Source organism: Lacerta agilis, chromosome 17 (genome assembly GCF_009819535.1).
Source record: "Lacerta agilis isolate rLacAgi1 chromosome 17, rLacAgi1.pri, whole genome shotgun sequence".
Taxonomy (NCBI): domain Eukaryota; kingdom Metazoa; phylum Chordata; class Lepidosauria; order Squamata; family Lacertidae; genus Lacerta; species Lacerta agilis.
In genome coordinates this window covers 31604302-31622426 of record NC_046328.1, presented here as the reverse complement: position 1 = coordinate 31622426, position 18125 = coordinate 31604302, and the positions used below count along the sequence as shown (strand labels likewise).

Sequence of the window (18125 nt, the reverse complement as noted above, 5' to 3'; positions counted from 1 at the left end):
AACTCCTCCTTCCTCTACCAAGGGGTAATAATTATATCCACGTAGCACCTCCAAGGTTCGCAGGATCCAGAGGGGAGGAAGCGAAGTGGTGGATTCGAATGGCGAGAAAGGAGATTCTGACTAAACCTTAGGAAGAACTTTTTTCACAGCGGGGACGGAGCACCTCGGAAGCTGGTGGACTCTCTCCGTTTTCAAACGGAGCCTGGACAGTCACCTTTCGGATTCTTTAACCGCGATTCCTGCACTGTGCAGCCACTGAGAATGCTCAGCCCTCACTGGACTGATTTTAGGGTATTCCCCCACGTCCCTTAGGCTTTTCCTAAATACCTTTTGGGGGTGTGTGTGACATTTTGGCAAACCTCAGGATTCCCCTCTGCAGCCCGCCGATTCCCTCCTGCTTGCGGGTGGGTGGTGCAGTTCTGGCTGCTTAAGGACCAGCACGCCCTGGCTGTATATTGAAAATAGAAGGCACTGATACCTAATTTATTGCCATACATACTTCCTCTCTTTAAGGGAGGTGACAAAAACCTCATTCTCTGTCTCCCTCCCTACTTTTTTGGGGCGGACCTCTTTTCGCTTTTCACCTCCTCCAGCTCCTCACCGCTGCTGGTCTCCACTTCTTTCTGGTAGCTGAAATCGAGGCTGCTGGAAGGCCGGGGGGGGGAAGGGGGGGTGATATAAGAGATCTCATTTAATTTTAAATGGTTTCATAGCCTCACGTTTCCCGCTCGCCTGAGGTGCTCGAAGCTGCTCGCAAAGGGACATTTTAAAAATGAGGCAATCTCTGCAGAATAATTTTAAGAAATAGACAAAAGACAAGGGAGAAGCACGGGCTTGATGAGTTTGTTTTAAAAAAAACTCTGTAGGGTCAAGGTTTGCCTCCCACACCAACTGCTTGGGGGGGGGGCAGAGCCAGAGGCACATTGGGCGGATCATTCCAGTTGTGCAAATGTCAGAGGTTGCTACAACTATGCACACTTCTCCTCATGGCATCCAGCAACATCTGGAAGCGCCGAAGCTCCCCATCCCTGGTGTATTCTCTGCTGTTACGAGCTCTCCAGCAGGCAGGAATTCAACAGGCACAGTTGTGGCTTCGGCACGCCACTTCGTGGCTGGGCCACAGTGACGCCGGTTGACTGCCTGTCTGTCCCACAACTGCTAATGGCACAAAACAGTGTTTGGGGTGAACAATGGCGGCTCTGCTTTGGGTTCAGAATGTCCCAACTTCATTCCCTGGCATCTCCAAGCCAGGCTAGGATAGACTCCCTATCTGAACCCCTGAAAAGCCACTGCTTGCCAGTGCGGGGCATCCTGAGCTGGGTGAAGCAACGGTCTGGCTGTGCAGAAGGCAGCTTCCTGTGTTACTGTTTCGATCAGCCCAGAACCCTGAGGATTGGGATCTTCGTTTTATTTCTAGGGACAGGGCCCCAGAGCTCCAGCTCATGGGAGCTTCCAGGTGCCAGCCCCCCAGTGGGCTGCAAGAGAACTGCTGCCAGTCAGTGTAGACAGTATTGAGCTAGATGGCCCCAACGGTGTGACTCCCAGGAGAAGGCACCTTCCCACGATGCCTTGCCCATACCTGGATGTAGACCCCGAGGAGCCGTCTTCTTCAGAGCTGCTAGATGTGTCGTCTTCACTGCTGCTGCTGCTGCTCCCTTCCTGCTCCTTCAGCTGCTCCAGGATCTTCTTGGCCAGTTCGGGGGGTAAGCGGCGGCAGCCCCCGTGCCCTTTCACGGCCCGCTCGATCCTTGCCCTCAGCAGTCGCCGCTTCTTCTGGCGTTCCTTGTCCGGCGACCCGCTGAGCGCCTGCACTGCCTTGGTCCACAGAGCCATGGCTTCTTCGTCACTGGAATCCCTGGATGAAAGCGAAGGGCTGTGTGGCTCAGTGAGTGGAGCACCTGCTCTGCATGCAAGGGGGTCTCAGGTTTGGCCCCCTGGCATCTCCAGGTAGGGCAGGGGAAGGCACCCTGCCTCAAAGTCTCGAGAGCTGCTGCCAGTCTCAATACTGGCCAAGAGGGACCAGCGGTCTCACTTGGTGTGAAATGACTTTCTATGATGGGCAGGTATTTTTTTAAAAAAATTATCACTTATTTTAACATCCATATGTAAAAATGAGAGGGAGTTCGAGGCGGCATACACTCCCCAATAGCTCAGTTGGTAGAGCATGAGACTCACAACCTCAGAAACGTGGGTTCGAGCCCCACGTTGGACGAAGGATTCCTGCATTGCAGGGGGTTGGACTTCACTAGATGACCCTCGTGGTCCCTTCCAACTCTGGGATTCTGCGATCTACAAGGTAGGTTAGGCTGAGAGGCGGTGACTGGCCCAGGGAACACCCAGGGAACATCCTGGCAGAGTGGGGATTTGAACCCTGGTCTCCCAGGTCCCAGTAGTGTAGCGATGGTTGCCAGTACCTGGGGCAATGCAAGTATTGCGCCCCGTAACCCATGGTTCCTGTCAGGGCCAGGCAGCAGCAGCAGTGGTGGCAGAGAAGGGTCTTCCCAGCAGGGAGAAGGAATCTGGGGAAGGGACAGGAGCAGCAGAGGCGATTTATTTTGCTGTTATTATTAGTTTCATGAAAATTTTACACTGCTTGATTTTTTCTTTTTATAAAAACCCCTCAATATGGTTTTTTTTCTTTTGAAATCCCCTCCAATTTTGCACCCAGGGCAACAGCCCTACTGCCCCCACTACTCCACTGCCAGGTCCTACCCCATTGCTCTAACCACTACACCACATTTCCTTTGCCCTGGTTTCAGCACCAACGAACTGTAAGCTCTAAATCATAGAATCATAGAGTTGGAAGAGACCCCAAGGGCCATCCAGTCCAACCCTCTGCCAAGCAGGAAACACCATCAAAGCATTCCTGACAGATGGCTGTCAAGCCTCTGCTTAAAGACCTCCAAAGAAGGAGACTCCACCACACTCCTTGGTAGCAAATTCCACTGCCGAACAGCTCTCAATGAAAATCATTTCATCACTCTTTGCATGGATGCATGCATGCATGCATGCATGGACGCTGCAGGAGAGGCGCTGTAGAGTTAGCTTCTAGAGAGGCTGGCATTATTTAGTAGGGCACCCCCCCCCCAAAGTGAGGGCAATGGAAACACGAAGTTTCTCACTCACACCTCCTCGTCCATGTCTCCCTGGTAGGTTAAGGGCGCCATGCAAATGGAGCACGTGTTGTCCAGGAGTTTGTAGCAGTCCGGACAGTAGATACCTGCGGAGACGAAATGGGGGAGAGTCGCGTGACGTAAGGGGAGCCAGGTTGGGGTACCTTTATCAACCCTCTGAGTGGGAGGGGCCCGGAGACAAAGGTAGGAAGAGCAATGGCAGAGTGGGAGGAGCATTATAAGGTGGTTCAATTTCCACACACCCCTCTCTGTACTCTTATCCAGGCAAGATCAGGGTGTAAAGGCAAGACTGGTGAGGGGTGTGGCTTGGAGAGAAGGGGTGTGTCCAAGGATGGGGTGAGTCCTGAGGGCCAGGCAGACAGGCTTGGAGGGCCGCATTTGGCCTCCTGGACTGTGCTTCCCCACCACTGCCGTACAGATTTTCTGCGGGAGAATCCCAAGGGTACATAAGGAAACTTTTTCAGCTCAAGACATGGGCGTAGCCCGCTGCCCCCCCCCCCCTCCCCGGCCACCGCCAAAATCTCATAAATAAATAAAAATACTTAACTAAAAGTGGACAGAGCAAAGGGTATAAATTTCACCTGTTAACAGCAAGCTAGTTCCTACCCTCGCTGCCATGCACACCCTCCACCCCGGCTCTCTAGTCTCCCTCCAAGCAAGTGAGAAACAGGATCAGAATTCAAGGACCCAGTCTGGCCAGGCAAGAACATGCAAGGAGGGTCGGGAGCAGGCTTGGTGAAGGCTGAGGCCTGGGGAGCGCTCCAGATAGAGAGGCTTGTAAGGCTGCAATAGCCCTCTGGGCCTGAGGGTGCCTACTCCTGCAGCAGCTGCCAGTAACTGCATCCTGCAGAATATTATCAACTCCACCCCACCCCACCCCCATTTACAGCCTTTCTGGGCCTCTCCTTTGCCCCACAGCCTCCCTTGCCCCGCCCCAGCTTCCAACCTCGGCATCCCTGCGTACTGCAGGTGACAAAGTCCACGCTGTCTGTGTCCTTGCGGATCTTCCCGCAGCCCATGCAGTAGGACTCATGCACGCCCAGTTTCTTGACCAGCCACGAGCACAGTCGAGACCTGCGGAGGAGACCCACGAGGGATGTCTCTCTTTCTCTCACACACACAAACATAGACACAACACACTGCGTGTCAAGATTCTGCAAAAGCACCATCAGTCTCTGTTTTTATCTGTGTGCAGGTGAAACGTCATTGCTTTTACTAATATACCACCCTTATCCAAAGATCCCAGGGCATGAAGAAGAAGAAGAAGAAGAGTTTGGATTTGATATCCCGCTTTTCACTACCCAAAGGAGTCTCAAAGCAGCTAACATTCTCCTTTCCCTTCCTCCCCCACAACACACACTCTGTGAGGTGAGTGGGGCTGAGAGACTTCAAGAAGTGTGACTAGCCCAAGGTCACCCAGCAGCTGCATATGTGGAGGAGTGGAGACGCGAACCCGGTTCCCCAGATAACGAGTCTACCGCTCTTAATCACTACACCACACTGGCTCTGCTACTGGTCACAGCTTCCTCAACCCTATTATTAAAGGTAAAAGGACCCCTGACCATTAGGTCCAGTCGCGGATGACTCTGGGGTTGTGGCGCTCATCTGGCTTTACTGGCCGAGGGAGCGGCGTACAGCTTCCGGGTCATGTGGCCAGCATGACTAAGCCGCTTCTGGCGAACCAGAGCAGCGCACGGAAATGCCGTTTACCTTCCCACTGGAGCGGTACCTATTTATCTACTTGCACCTTGACGTGCTTTCGAACTGCAAGGTTGGCAGGAGCAGGGACCGAGCAACGGGAGCTCACCCCGTCTCGGGGATTCGAACCGCCTACCTTCTGATCAGCAAGCCCTAGGCTCTGTGGTTTAACCCACAGCGCCACCTGCAACCCGCAACCCTATTATTACCACCTGCCTTTCACCAGAAGGTCCCTGGGCAGGTTACACCAGTATAAAGTAAAGGGCTTACTTAGCTGCGAGGACCAGCAAAATGTTGGTGTGGCCCCCATCTGCTGAGCGATTCCTCACGGCCTTTAGCACGGCTTGGGCCAGTCCCGTCCTTCGTGTCAGGATGGTGTTGTAGAGGTAACAGGTGCGCTCCTAGAGAATTGTTGCGGGGAAATAAGATCACTGGGTTGAGCAGGAGACCAGGCGCCCAGGGAATTAGTTGGGGTGAAGGCTGCATGCAGAAAAAACCGGAGTTGAGGTGGTCAGGTGGCTCAGGGTGGTGCTGTGGTTAGAATCACAGAGTTGCGAGGAACCCCCATTTAGTGTAGCCCCTCCAATGCAGGAATTTCAACTAAAGCATCCGCGACGAGGGATGGTCATCCAACCTCTGCTTTAAAAACAAAACCTTCCAAGGAAGGAGCCTTTTCCACTGTTGAGAAGCTCTTGCTGCCAGAAAGTGCTTCCTGATGTTAAGTCGGAATCTCCTTTGTTGTTACTTGAAGCCAAAGTTATTGATTGCAGAGGAAAGGGAAGAGAAACAAACGCCGCCATCCCATACTCAATCATTGGCTTATTAGCCTAGGTAAAAGTAAAGGGACCCCTGACCATTAGGCCCAGTTGTGGACGACTCTGGGGTTGCGGCGTTCATCTCACTTTACTGGCCGTGGGAGCTGGCGTACAGTCTCCGGGTCATGTGGCCAGCATGACTAAGCCATTTACCTTCCCGCCAGAGCGGTACCTATTTATCTACTTGCACTTTGAGGTGCTTTTGAACTGCTAGGTTGGCATGAGCAGGGACCGAGCAACGGGAGCTCACCCCATCACGGGGATTCGAACCGCCGACCTTCTGATCGGCAAGCCCTAGGCTCAGTGGTTTAACCCACAGTGCCACCCACATCCCTAGCGCCACCCTAGCCTACCTGAAGCTAAATTCCTCCCCGATCCAAGGGCGTGTGTGTGTGTAGAGTCACTCACCTGTTCACGGGAGGGATAGTACCAAGCACACACCACCCGCCGCAGGCGCTGTATGTAGGTGCCGAAGATGGCGATGAAGAAACAGACGCCGTACATGAGACCTGGGAGATGGGTGGGTGAGAGGTTTGAAGGAGCAACACCACTTAATTATCTACTTATTTGGCGCATTTAGATCCATCCTCCCCCACCCCCGGAACTTGATGTGGCGTACATGGTTCTCTTCAGTTAATCCCCACAACAACCCTGCGAGGCAGGTTAGGCTGAGAGGCAGCGACTGCCCCAAGGTCCCCCAGTGAGCTTCATGGCCAAGGAGGGATTTGAACCCTGATCTCCCCCCCGGTCCTAGCCTGACACACTAACCACTGCCCCACACTCTGATATCATATGGAGAATGCTGGGAACTGTAGTTTGTTAAGCCAGCTTGCCGGAAGGAGGCTTACAAGGCACCAGCCAACCATTTCAGGGACTCCACTCCGCATTTGTGCAGGGGCATTCCCTAATTCACCGAGGGTTTGTGACCCATCGGCTCCCCTCACTTGGTTTAGCCGGCCAGTCAAATACGTTTCCCGGATTGTGGTTGCTGTCCCATGCTGACAGCTTCAAAGAGCCACAAGGTGAGAGCTGGGTGCAGGGTGGGGACCCAAGGTGGACAAACTAGCCCAGAAGGAGCACGACGTGTCCCCCACCAGAGGTACTATCCCCTCCCCTAACACCCCGTGCACTGTGGTACCCTTGCGGAACATTTCCTGCACTGCGCAATTCCAGAAGCTGCCACAAGAGGCTGGTGGAGAGCTTTGCGCTTTTAATGGGCGATTCCATGGACCACAGCAGTCCAGCAGTTCAGGGAATCTCCCTCTCCCCCACTTTGCCACTGATAGGAAGTTCCTGGTGCGCTTTCTTCTGAGCGATGCTGCTTAGATATCTGTATTCCCCCCCCCCCCAATCTAGTTTCTTCCCTGATGCTGGTTGCCGAGTCTAGCTTGCAGTTAGACTTTTTGCCACTTAGGGACCTTTCAAGTTGACTTAGGGACCTTTCAAGTCCGCCTCTCACCAACCTGGCACCCTGCAGATGTTTTGGACTACAACTCCCCATCAGCCCCTCCCCAAAAAAAACTCCCCATCAGCCCTGGGCAGCGTGGCTATTGACTGATGGGAGTTGTAGTCCACAATGACCTGGCCACAACCTGAAGGCTTTCCCTCCAGTCATGGAGTGGCTGTTCCTGTCACTGTTTCTGGTGCCACCTACTGCTGGCCTCCCCATGCCCACCAGCAATCACGCTACAGCAGAGGATCTCAACCTTTTGGGGTCCACGGCTCCCTTGACCAACTACATTCTTTCTGAGGCAATCCTGTGGGGCTCAGGAGCCCAGTTATGTCCCCCCTTGCCTGCAGAGCTGGTAGCCTCTCACCCTTTTTCAAATACCCTCCCTTGTGGGGTGTCCCCTCAGCCTCCTCTCCCCTCTGCTTGGGAGTCCTCTGGGCAGCCACAGCCGCCACCCCACCCCAAAGAGAGGTGCCTCCTCACACTGCCCCACAGGGGCCTGGGAAGCACCCCCTGGCCAGCCCCAGAGGCACCATTCACCTGCGGAGCTTGTAGCCAGAGCTGCTGCAACAAATAGCTGTGCAAGCCTTTGGGAGGCAGAGGCACAAGAGGGAGGGAAGGAAAGAAAGAAAGAGGGTCAGAGGCCCGTGTTGCCCACGGCACCCCTGACCATCACTCAAGGCACCCCAGGGTGCCACGGCACACTGGTTGAAAACCGTTGCTCTACAGGACGGAGGCAGGAATGAAAGCAGGAGGGGGCTATTCATGTCCTGCCCATCTGATAGGCTCTCTGGAAGCATCCAATGGGATGGCACTTCCAGGAAGAAGATGGGGACAAAGCTGGCATTCGTTATCTCTGCCTGCCATTGGCTCTGGCTCCACCTACTGTTGGACCTCCAGCCCAACCAATCCCCCAAGGCAGCACTAGCCACCACTGGGGAGGAAGCCTTTCCCAGCCCCCCACCCCACCCATTTACCAATGACGATGTAGCCGTCGTAATCGGGCTCCGCCGGGCGCAGGCGACATTTCCGGGACAGCACGCTGACGTTGCCCCGCTGAAGGACCTCGAAGGCCGAGACCATGTCGCGGTACACCTCGCCGGTGTAGCCCGTCCCGTTGACACTGACGCTCATCGTCACGGGGGCTGCGGGGAGACGCGGCTCAGTCCCTGATCTGAACGGTAGCCGTTATGTCTGAATCTGAATCTCCACCCATAATTAGTGCAAAAACAGATCCACCCTTGTACTCCTTTTGGCGGGCTGCACAGTAGACCACCACCCCACCAGTTGTGGTCACCTCTTGCAACAATTTCTCCATGCAGCAGATACCGCACCAAGTCCAACAGCCAGAAGACCGAAAAGTCGGCGATGATCAGCAGGACAGCAAGAGTCAGTTGGCGGAAGAGGGAGACAATGGCCAGCGTGTAGCGGAGTTGCTCTTTGCGGGGCAATATGAGCGAGGCTGCAGAGGAAGAAGCAATAGCGGTTGGGTGGGCTCAGGGCTAGGAAGAATCTACATCTCTCAGGCCACATTCACACGATTTAAACTGGAAGGACAGATCCTGAAGCTGAGGCTCCAGTACTTTGGCCACCTCATGAGAAGAGAAGACTCCCTGGAAAAGACCCTGATGTTGGGAAAGATGGAGGGCACAAGGAGAAGGGGATGACAGAGGACGAGATGGTTGGAGAGTGTTCTCGAAGCTACCAACATGAGTTTGACCAAACTGCGGGAGGCAGTGGAAGACAGGAGTGCCTGGCGTGCTCTGGTCCATGGGGTCACGTAGAGTTGGACATGACTAAACGACTAAACAACAAAGCACTACGATGCCCCTTTAAACCACCATCCTTTCCCCCAAGGAATTCTGGGAGCTGTAGTCTGTCTGGGGTGCTGAGAATGATTAAGAGACCTCCCTATTCCCCTCACTGAGCTAAACTTTGGAAATTGCCATTGTATGTAGCACCCTTAACACACTACATTTCCCATGATTCTTTTGGGGGCGGAGCCATGCTGTTTAAGGTGGTATGGTACTGCTTTAAATGTACAGTGCAGACGGGGCCTTGGTGTGTAATGCAATATTATTATTATTATTATTATTATTATTATTATTATTATTAACAACAACAGTTAAATCCTGCCATCTGGTTCAGTTGCCCCAGCCACTATTGGTGGCTTCCAACACATATAAAAATGTAATGAAATGTCAAACATTAAAAACTTCCCGATACAGGGCGACCTTCAGATGTCTTCTAAAAGTTGGGTAGTTCTCCTATTTATCTGATGGGAGGACGTTCCACAGGGAAGGCGCCACTACCGATAAGGCCCTCTGCCCAGTTCCCTGCAGCATACATATGCATGTTTCCACCCAACACCTCTAATTTTAGTGAATAATCTCTGGAAGCCAGAATATCCAGGCTGGGTCTTTCTGGAGCTGCTGCCTTACTTGGGCGGATATACTTGGTACACTCCTTCGCAGACAATGGCAGGACAGTGGGCTTCTTGTTCCTCCTCCGCATCGCGTCCATCTCCAGGAACGGCTTGGTGATGAAGATGTTGTCAAAACTGTCCTCGTGCAAATAATGCTTCCGGTAAAGCAGAGCCCTGTTAAAGCCAAGCAGCTGACATTTCCATGTTGCTTTCACATGAGAAAGGCTGATAGGTTAGCTCAGCAAGTTTCAGAAGATCCCTGCTGGATCAGGCGAATGGCCCATCTAGCCCAACACCCTGCTCTCACAGTGGGACCCAAACACAAAAGCACTCTGTTCTCCTGCAGTTTCCAGCGCCTGGTCTAAATGTCCTCCCAACCAATCAGGGATCACATATCAAATTGAACTTAGCAGTGGTGTTTAGCCAAATGGAACTTACAGAGGTGAACCTCCAGAGGTTGTTGGACTCCATCTCCCATCAGCCCTAGCTAGTAAGGCCAATGGTGAGAGATGATGGGAGTTGTAGTCCACCACCGCCTGGTTCCTTAGCCCTGTCTTAGGAATGGCAAAGAAGCTCCTCGCTCCTCTTGGCCTCCTTGCTGTGACTCACTTGATGTAGAGGTACAGAATGACCAAGGTAGACATATAGCCAAAAAGCCCTACAGCCTCCTTCGCAGGCTGCAGGCGTGCGGAGACGTCCTCCATGATGTCAAAGGCGACTTGGGACAGGCTCTTGCTGGCATTGACGGTCACATCATAGTGGTGCACAGCTGTGATGTTGAACTCGAACTCATGTCGCACGCGGTTCAGCACATCCACGACCGCTGGTGGTGCATATTGGGGGAGAGGAGAGGTTGTGAGAACAAGGGTGGCTACGTCTATACTACAACTTTAGCGGGGGCTTGAATCACTTTGTTAAAAGGTCACGTTTTGGCGACTCACAGCACCACAAGGCTGTTAAGCATAATTGTTTAATTGCACAGTGAAATGGAGAATGCCTGTATGTATATTGCTAAGGGTTTAACATTGGAATATTCCACTGAAGCATACTGAAGCTCCCTGAGCTCTAATAGGTTGATAATTAACTGCTGGTGTTCTCTGCTAGTTTTATTGTGAGTGTTTAACCTTAGATCATGTGAGGGGTATTGGATTGCAAATCTCCACCTTGAAGGGAGTTGCCTGTTAATCTTTCTCTGGAAGCCACAGGGAGCAAAGGATGTGGTAATGATGTTTCTCCAGCAGCAAATAACCTTATGCTGGATGCAGCTATGGCAGAGACAGGGCTTTGATTTTTGCTCTGACCGTAATTATATTATATATTTAAGAAGAAGAACCTCTGCATGAATATGCATATGCTTTATACTACTTTCTGGGTGTAGTATTGATTTCATTGATCGTTTTTGTACCTGTTTTGAAGGAGTTATGGTTAGTAAAGCTTTGAATCATATTGATAGGTCTGGGCAATTTTTATTCCAAAAGGAGTCAGTTTTTATGCATCCAGTTGTTTCATGGCGCGCACTATTAAGCTCTGCAATGAATATTCCACCTCTCCATACGAGAGATGGAAAGCAGGATTCACCCCACTGGCTCTGCTGTGGCACCACAGCCTCATCTGGCCTACCTTCCCGTCCCATCGAGAGAAACAAAGCAGAAGGCTTATTCCTTCAGCTTTGTTGGAGGCCCAGCTCCACCAGGCACCACCTGCCCCTGAACTGCACCCACGTTTGGTCATTAGAGAACACTGGTTTTGAAACCAGTGTCTGGGTATTGGTTTTAGTTTTAGTTTTCCTCTGCCCTCCCTGTGCCTTTTACCTTGCGTGTCTTTTTTTTTTTTTTAAGAATGCAAGCCTAGAAGTAGGGATTGCCTTGCCATGATTGTATGTAGGCTGCTCTGGAAGTCTTTTGGGGTACCAGATGCTATGTATAAGTAAAGGTGTCCACTTAAAATCCTAGGGAAAGCCCTGCTGGATCAGACACCGGTTCAGGCCCACCTGAACTCTACAGGTGTTTTATCCCCCAACCTTTCTCCACACTCACGCTCAACAACCTTGCGGCGCAGGAACGGTGCTATGTACTGTGGGATTGTGCAGAAGACCAGGAGGACTGTGGGGAAAAAGACAAGACCATTAGGAGGGCAGGGCACGGTGGTCTAGTTCCCAGCCGCACACACATTCATTGGCTGGCCTCAGTCACAGCAATACTGCTACTCCTCAGCAATAATATAGTGATTCAGTGAGGTCAAAGCATGTTCAACACATTAACTCATTCATCCACATACAACAGCCCTCTAAGGTAGGCTTGTATTACTATCCCTTCTTTTGTCAGTTAACCGGGGCCTGAAAAACCAATGAACTGCAGCTACCATAAATCTTGCCAGCACATAACACACCAGTCTCCCCCGCCCCTATAGTTCCCGACAATATATTATTAAATGGCTGATTTCTGTGAATCTCTCTGGATTCAGCTATACAGCTGCAAACACAACGTTTTAGGTGCATTTTAAGTGCATTATACAAATGTGACACTAGATGGCAATGGTGAGCTATTGGCAAATTCAACATACCATATATTTTTCAACTTAAAAAAAAAAATCACGGCATTTTTTTTAAATCTGTCTAGATTCCACCTCTGTCTGGCCTGGTCGGACTCCGGGGCTGAGCTCTGGCGGTGTTTGAGGCTGGGGCCGTGCAGAAGCACCTGAGTCATGCCAGCTATTTGCCACAGACACCAGAGGTCAAGGCTCACACTAGGATGACGGGTCAGAGGTCAGAGGTTGCACAAAGCAGTGACAAGGCTTATGAGAGGTCAAGGGTAACGTTAAGTGGGTGGACGAGGGGCTCAGAGGCCAGTTCATGGACTTTGATTAAGGCCAGGGGTCACGGAAGGCAGAAATGAAGCTTACCAGGGGCCAGAGGTCATCCTAAATAGTGACCAGGCTTGTAGGAGCTAGAGGAGCTATGCCTTGTCTATCAAGAATAAGCATAGTTTGTGCTGGTTAAGTCACAAACAGTGACTAGACCAGGGGTTGGCAACCTAAGACCCAGGGGCTGGATCCGGCCCAATCACCTTCTCAATCCGGCCCGCAGACGGTCCAGGAATCAGCGTTTTTTTTTTACATGAGTAGAATGTGTCCTTTTATTTAAAATGCATCTCTGGGTTATTTGTGGGGCCTGCCTGGTGTTTTTACAAGAGTAGAATGTGTGCTTTTATTTAAAATGCATCTCTGGGTTATTTGTGGGGCATAGGAAGTCGTTCATTTCCCCCCCTTCAAAATATAGTCTGGCCCCCCACAAGGTCTGAGGGACAGTGGACCGGCCCACGGCTGAAAAAAGTTGCTGACCCCTGGATTAGACTAATGTGGAGTCATGCTAAGCAGTGAAAAGTCAGAAGAGGTCATAGGTCAAAGGTCATGCTAAGCAGAAACTAAGTGAACCAGGGGTCAGAGGTCAGGATTCACACTGGGCAGGGACTAAAGAGCGGCCATAGGTCATGCTAAACAGGATTAGCCTAGGAAGAGGTCAGAGGTCACAGTAAGCAGTGAGTAGGTTGACGAGAGGTCAGGGGTCACGCTAAGCAGTGACTAAGCCAGCAAAGGGTCAGAAGTATGGGGATGAAGGGCTGGAGACAACGGAATCCCACTGACCGCTGCCCTGGTGTCAGAGGTCAAGTGCAGCCACTGGAGGGGTCAAGGGGTCAAAGTTCATGCTCACCGTTAGCCAGGCCGCAGAGGTACTTGAAGAGCAGGACGACGGAGCAGAGGAAGTAGAGGAAGGGAACGGCCCGCTCGCAAGTGTCCTTGGCGTTGTCAAAGAGACGGGCGCACTTCCGGTAGGGGGTGCCCATCTCCTCATTGCAGACCTCGCCCAAGTTGAGGAGAAAGTACCACACATTGCGCAGGCAGTGAGCTGCACGGAAGGAAGGGGCGGAAGAGAAAAATGAGAAACTGACTGTCTGGAGCACGTGCAGAGCGCAACAGCTAGGCTGCTTGCGGCTGCAGGCTAAGAACACTCAGCTGGCAGGATTTGAACTCGCAGCAAGTCTTCTGCTAGGCCAAGTTCAAGGTATAAGATGTCCTTCTCCAGCTCAGGGCTTTTAGGGGGCCTATACCTGTTCTGTGGAACAGTATCCCTGTCCATGACAGCCCCCCCTCCCACTAGCTGCACTTCCTGGAAACAACTGAATATATTTTTGTTCTGGCAGGTTTTTCCAGCTGGATAAATGGGTCTTTACCACAAGTGTACACTTTGCTTTTCTGTTTTTAATTCTGCTTGCAGAAAGCTCTCCCCAGAGAGACCCGCCTGACACCATCTTAAAAAAAAAAAAGGTAGAGGACCCCTGACAGTTAAGTCCAGTCGGGAACGACTCTGGGGTTGCTCATCTCGCTTTACTGGCCGAGGGAGCCGACGTTTGTCTGTAGACAGTTTTTCCGGGTCATGTGGCCAGCATGACTAAGCTGCTTCTGGCGAAACCAGAGCAGCGCACGGTTTCCTGCCTTCTTAAAAGTGGATTGTGCTTTAGGTTTTTCTCGTTTTGTGCCAGCTTTAATGGATGTGTTTGTTTGCTTGTTTATATACCTAGGTCGCTTTGAGTTATAGATGCATTTATTATTATTATTATTATTATTATTATTATTATTATTATTATTATTAAATTTATTGATTGCTCTTTTTTTACCAAGGCAACTCAAAGCGACTTTTGGTATATAAACAAACAAACACATATTATTATTATTATTATTATTATTATTATTATTATTATTATTATTACATTTAATTTTTATTACCTGTAAATTGGTTTGGAAGGTGATTAGTAATTCAAAGATGATAAGGGTGATGATCGTAATAATGACAGACAGTCTCTGTGGGTAAACTAGCTGTCTTGTGATAGGCTGGAGTTAGCCAAAAGCTCTCTTCTCCTTTGATCCCACGGGTGACACCATAGGAAACCCAGCCAGATGGGCAGGGTATAAATAAAAAATTATTATTATAGGGTGCAACCCCTTTTGTCCATCTCCTTGGCTTCTCGCACCCCCCCTCTATCCCAACCCATTCTGCGCCCCTGCAAACTCACCCACGTGCCGTACAGAGTCCATGACAGACCGGAAAAGCTTTCGGACGCGGTCACCAACCACTTTTGCCTTCTGGGCGATGTCCTTGATTTTTCGTAGCGCATCTAGGCAGAAGATGTTGGGAGAGAGAGAGAGAGAGAGCCCACCTTAATTATGGTCAGTGTCTACTAAGAACTAAGAACAGTGCCAGGACTGAAACAGTAGGCAGTGTTGGTGCTGTTCTAGAGTTGCTAGACTCTGATTCCCATCAGCTAGGGTTGCCAGATTTCAGAAAGTAAAATTCCTGAGCTTTTTTGGGGGGGGGGGAACCTAACCCAAAAAAAGTGATTCTAAGCTTTTTGAGCTGTTTCCGCTGCTTTTTCCATCATGTTACCATACATCTGGGCTTTCTCTGACATTTTGCCAATTCAGCAAATCCCCCCCCTCCCGCCGACGCCATTTTTACACCCGAAAACCAAGACATGTCAGGAATTTTCCTGATGTATGGCAAGTCTACTACACCAGCCCTGTTAGGACAGTTAATGGTTAATGAGGATGCTTGGCATGGAGAAAGCAGATAGGCTGCCTCATCCACGCCGTTGGGCACCCAAGGAAGCTGAATGTTTGGAAACTGGGGACAGATAAACGGATGTCCACACAGCACAGAAACTAAGGAATGTGCTCCAAAAGAAGGCAGTGATGGCAACCAACTTAGATGGCTTTAAAAGTGGATTCAGCAAATTCACCGAGTCTAGCAATGGCTGCCAGCCATAGTAGAGATGTTCTACCTCCAATGTCAGAAGCATTCATGTGCCTCTGAATTACCAGTTTGGTGGGAGTGCTGCTGCACTCTGTCTTGCTTTGGGGTTTACCAGATGCATCTGGGGGTTGTTTGATTGCGTGTCTGACCGTTAACCAGAAGGTTGGTGGTTCGAGCCCACGTAGGGATGGCTGCGGGCAGGATTCCTGCACTCCAGGGGGTTGGCCCAGGTGCCCCCTGTACAATTCTGTGATACTACGATTGGTTGATTTGAATATTATTTTGTTTATTTATTGGATTTACTACCGCCCTTCATCACGAGATTTCAGGGTAGAGCGCAAGGTCTTCTTTCCTCCGGAAACATGTGCGGAATCACATGCTAGCGGTGGGCGGTGTCAGAGACAAAAAGTGGGTGGGGCCAGGGAGGTAAATATTGCCTTTGCAGAGAGCAAGTAAAGCAAGCAACAGGCGTTCTTCTTCTTCAAGGGAGCATGTCAGGATAAAACACTTGAGGAGGGTGTGAAGTTGGGCTGCTGAGGGGCATGGTCTAGGGGAGGAGGTATGGCCTGGGCTGCTGAGGGGGCAAGGCCTGGGGGGAGATGGCGTGGCCTGGGGAGAATTCAGAGCACCAGACACAGAGGCCCAGAGGTCCTGTGGTCAACTCCTGTGGTCTTCCAACCCCTGCCTTTCAAAAAATACACTTCCCACCCAGCCAGGAATAAAAGCGCAAGGCTGGTGCAAGCACAGCAGCAACGAAATCCCGTCATCTCACTGATCAGGGGCTCGCGGGCCCTCTGCAGCATTTCTGCCGTCTGGTTGAGGGCGAGCTCAGCGCCACACGACACGGCATCGGCGCACCGGGTGAAGTTGCGGATGATGTTGGCGAAGGGGCCCTCCATGGCCAAGCCGAATGCCAGGATCAACAGCATGGTCTTGCCTTCTTCTGTAGGGGGAGATAGAGATGGGAGACGGAATAGAAAAGCGTCAGGGGCTGAGTGGGGGTCCCTCTCACGGAAGCCTTTCTCCTCCTGCCCCTTAGCCGCAGCTGGATGTCGCCAGCCAGTTCTTAGGCCCTGCCAACAGCACTGAGTGAGGCGCTTCAACAAAACGTTGCAGTGCGGAGTGTGTGGCTGTTTGCAGCTCTCTCCTCTCAGGCCTACCTGGAGATGCCAGGCATCGAAACTGGGACCTTGTGTATGCAAGGCAGGTGCTCTCCCAGCGAGCTAAAGCCCTTGTTCTCTCAAGTAACCTGTATTAGGGGTAGGAATAGCCCCCAAAGAATAGCAGCTTTCGCTGTGGGTCCCCAAATAGTGGATTCTGTTTGGCTCATGACGCCTGCCTCCAATTCTGTATGGGGGCTGCATTATTTTCACTTGTCTTGGGTTTTCCCACACTTACTTGAGAAGATCTGGGGCAGCATGAGGAGGACGGTGACACGAACTTTGCATGAGAAGGCCATACCAAGGCCAAGGCCAAGGGCCAGGGTGATGGTTGACAGAAGGCAGTACCAGATGTTGTAGCCCTGCACGAAAATGACCATTGCCCCATAGGCTGTGGCGAGGATCATGCCCAGGGCAAAGCCACCCACGCTACGGGTCACGGACCGGCCCAGGGTGTCCTCGACCACCCGTGGGACCTGTGGCTTCTTTCTCTTCCTGTTTCGACCCCCACGCGGTGAGAAAATAGACAGGAGACCCATGGCGGTGATGGCTTCAGGGAGGCTACCCAACAGACTACTGCATGGACCAGAGCAGGGGGTGCTTCTTGGTCTCTGTGTCTGTAATGGGTTTGGAAGTTTGTCTGGTAAAATCACAAACCAAGAGAAACCTTTGTTAAAAACTTGTGAGGTAGTAAGATATTTGGAATAGGGGAGCCAGGAAAGGAGAAAGTCTCCAGTCAGAATGTTATTGTCCCAACAACTACACCAACGTTCCTATTAGAGTTCTGAAAAACCAGTAAACTGGATTTTCTGCTAGGCTCCACACATCACATGTCAGATTCTGTCCCTAGCCCCACCCACCTTCTACAGTAGCTCCTCCCATCCCTTGCTGGATCCTCTATTGACTCCACGCTAGCCACGCCCACATTCCACACTAGCTCCTCCCAAACCAAACTCCTCCTTACCAAATTCTTGCCCCTAGCCCCACCCATTTTCTGCCCTGGCTCCTCTCATCACTCGCTAAATACTCTTCTCAGATTCCACAGCAAGTTTATTCCTATCCATTTATTTAAGCCCTGCCCTGATTTGGGCTCCCTCCCTAGCCCAACCCCCAGCATTACACAGAGGATATGAAATTTGTGAAATCAGTGTTTGGCAACTTAAATCAGAGGGACAAGCCAGGAATTGCTCTAGAACTTCAGAGGATGTCCTTTGAAAGGGCATTGCTTAAAACAACAACAACAACAACAACAACAACAACAACAACAACAACAACAACAACAACAACAATTTTATTATTTATACCTCGCCCATCTGGCTGGGTTTCCCCAGCCGCTCTGGGTGGCTCCCAACAGAACACTAACAACAGAATAAAACTTCAAACATTAAAAACTTCCCTAAACAGGGCTGCCTTCAGATGTCTTCTAAAAGTTAGATAGTTGTTTATTTCCTTGACATCTGATAGATTGGGCATCACTACTGAGAACGCCCTCTGCCTGGTTCCCTGTAGCTTTGCTTCTCGCAGTGAGGGAACTGCCAGAAGGCCCTCGGAGCTGGACCTCAGCATCTGGGCTGAACGATGGGAGTGGAGACGCTCCTTCAGGTATACTGGGCTAAGGCCATTTAGGGCTTTAAAGG

General features: G+C 51.2%; 1 protein-coding gene and 1 long non-coding RNA gene across 2 annotated transcripts; both read right to left on the bottom strand.

Annotated features, from left to right (window-relative positions):
- Positions 1–449: 449 nt before the first annotated feature.
- On the bottom strand, positions 450–1632 carry LOC117039254. Its single transcript, XR_004425740.1, has 2 exons — positions 1580–1632; positions 450–645 (listed from the first exon to the last, which is right to left on the bottom strand). It is a non-coding gene; the product is annotated as an uncharacterized LOC117039254 (long non-coding RNA).
- On the bottom strand, positions 549–17084 carry DCST2 (DC-STAMP domain containing 2). The gene is made up of 15 exons (XM_033136228.1): positions 16727–17084; positions 16101–16271; positions 14592–14693; positions 13232–13426; positions 11559–11624; positions 10132–10345; positions 9539–9696; positions 8395–8559; positions 8075–8242; positions 6056–6156; positions 5103–5233; positions 4081–4208; positions 3127–3220; positions 1580–1855; positions 549–645 (listed from the first exon to the last, which is right to left on the bottom strand). Exons 1-15 carry the CDS (start codon positions 17025–17027, stop codon positions 549–551), a joined length of 2367 nt encoding a protein of 788 aa, XP_032992119.1. The 5' UTR covers positions 17028–17084.
- Between the last annotated feature and the right edge of the window lie 1041 nt (positions 17085–18125).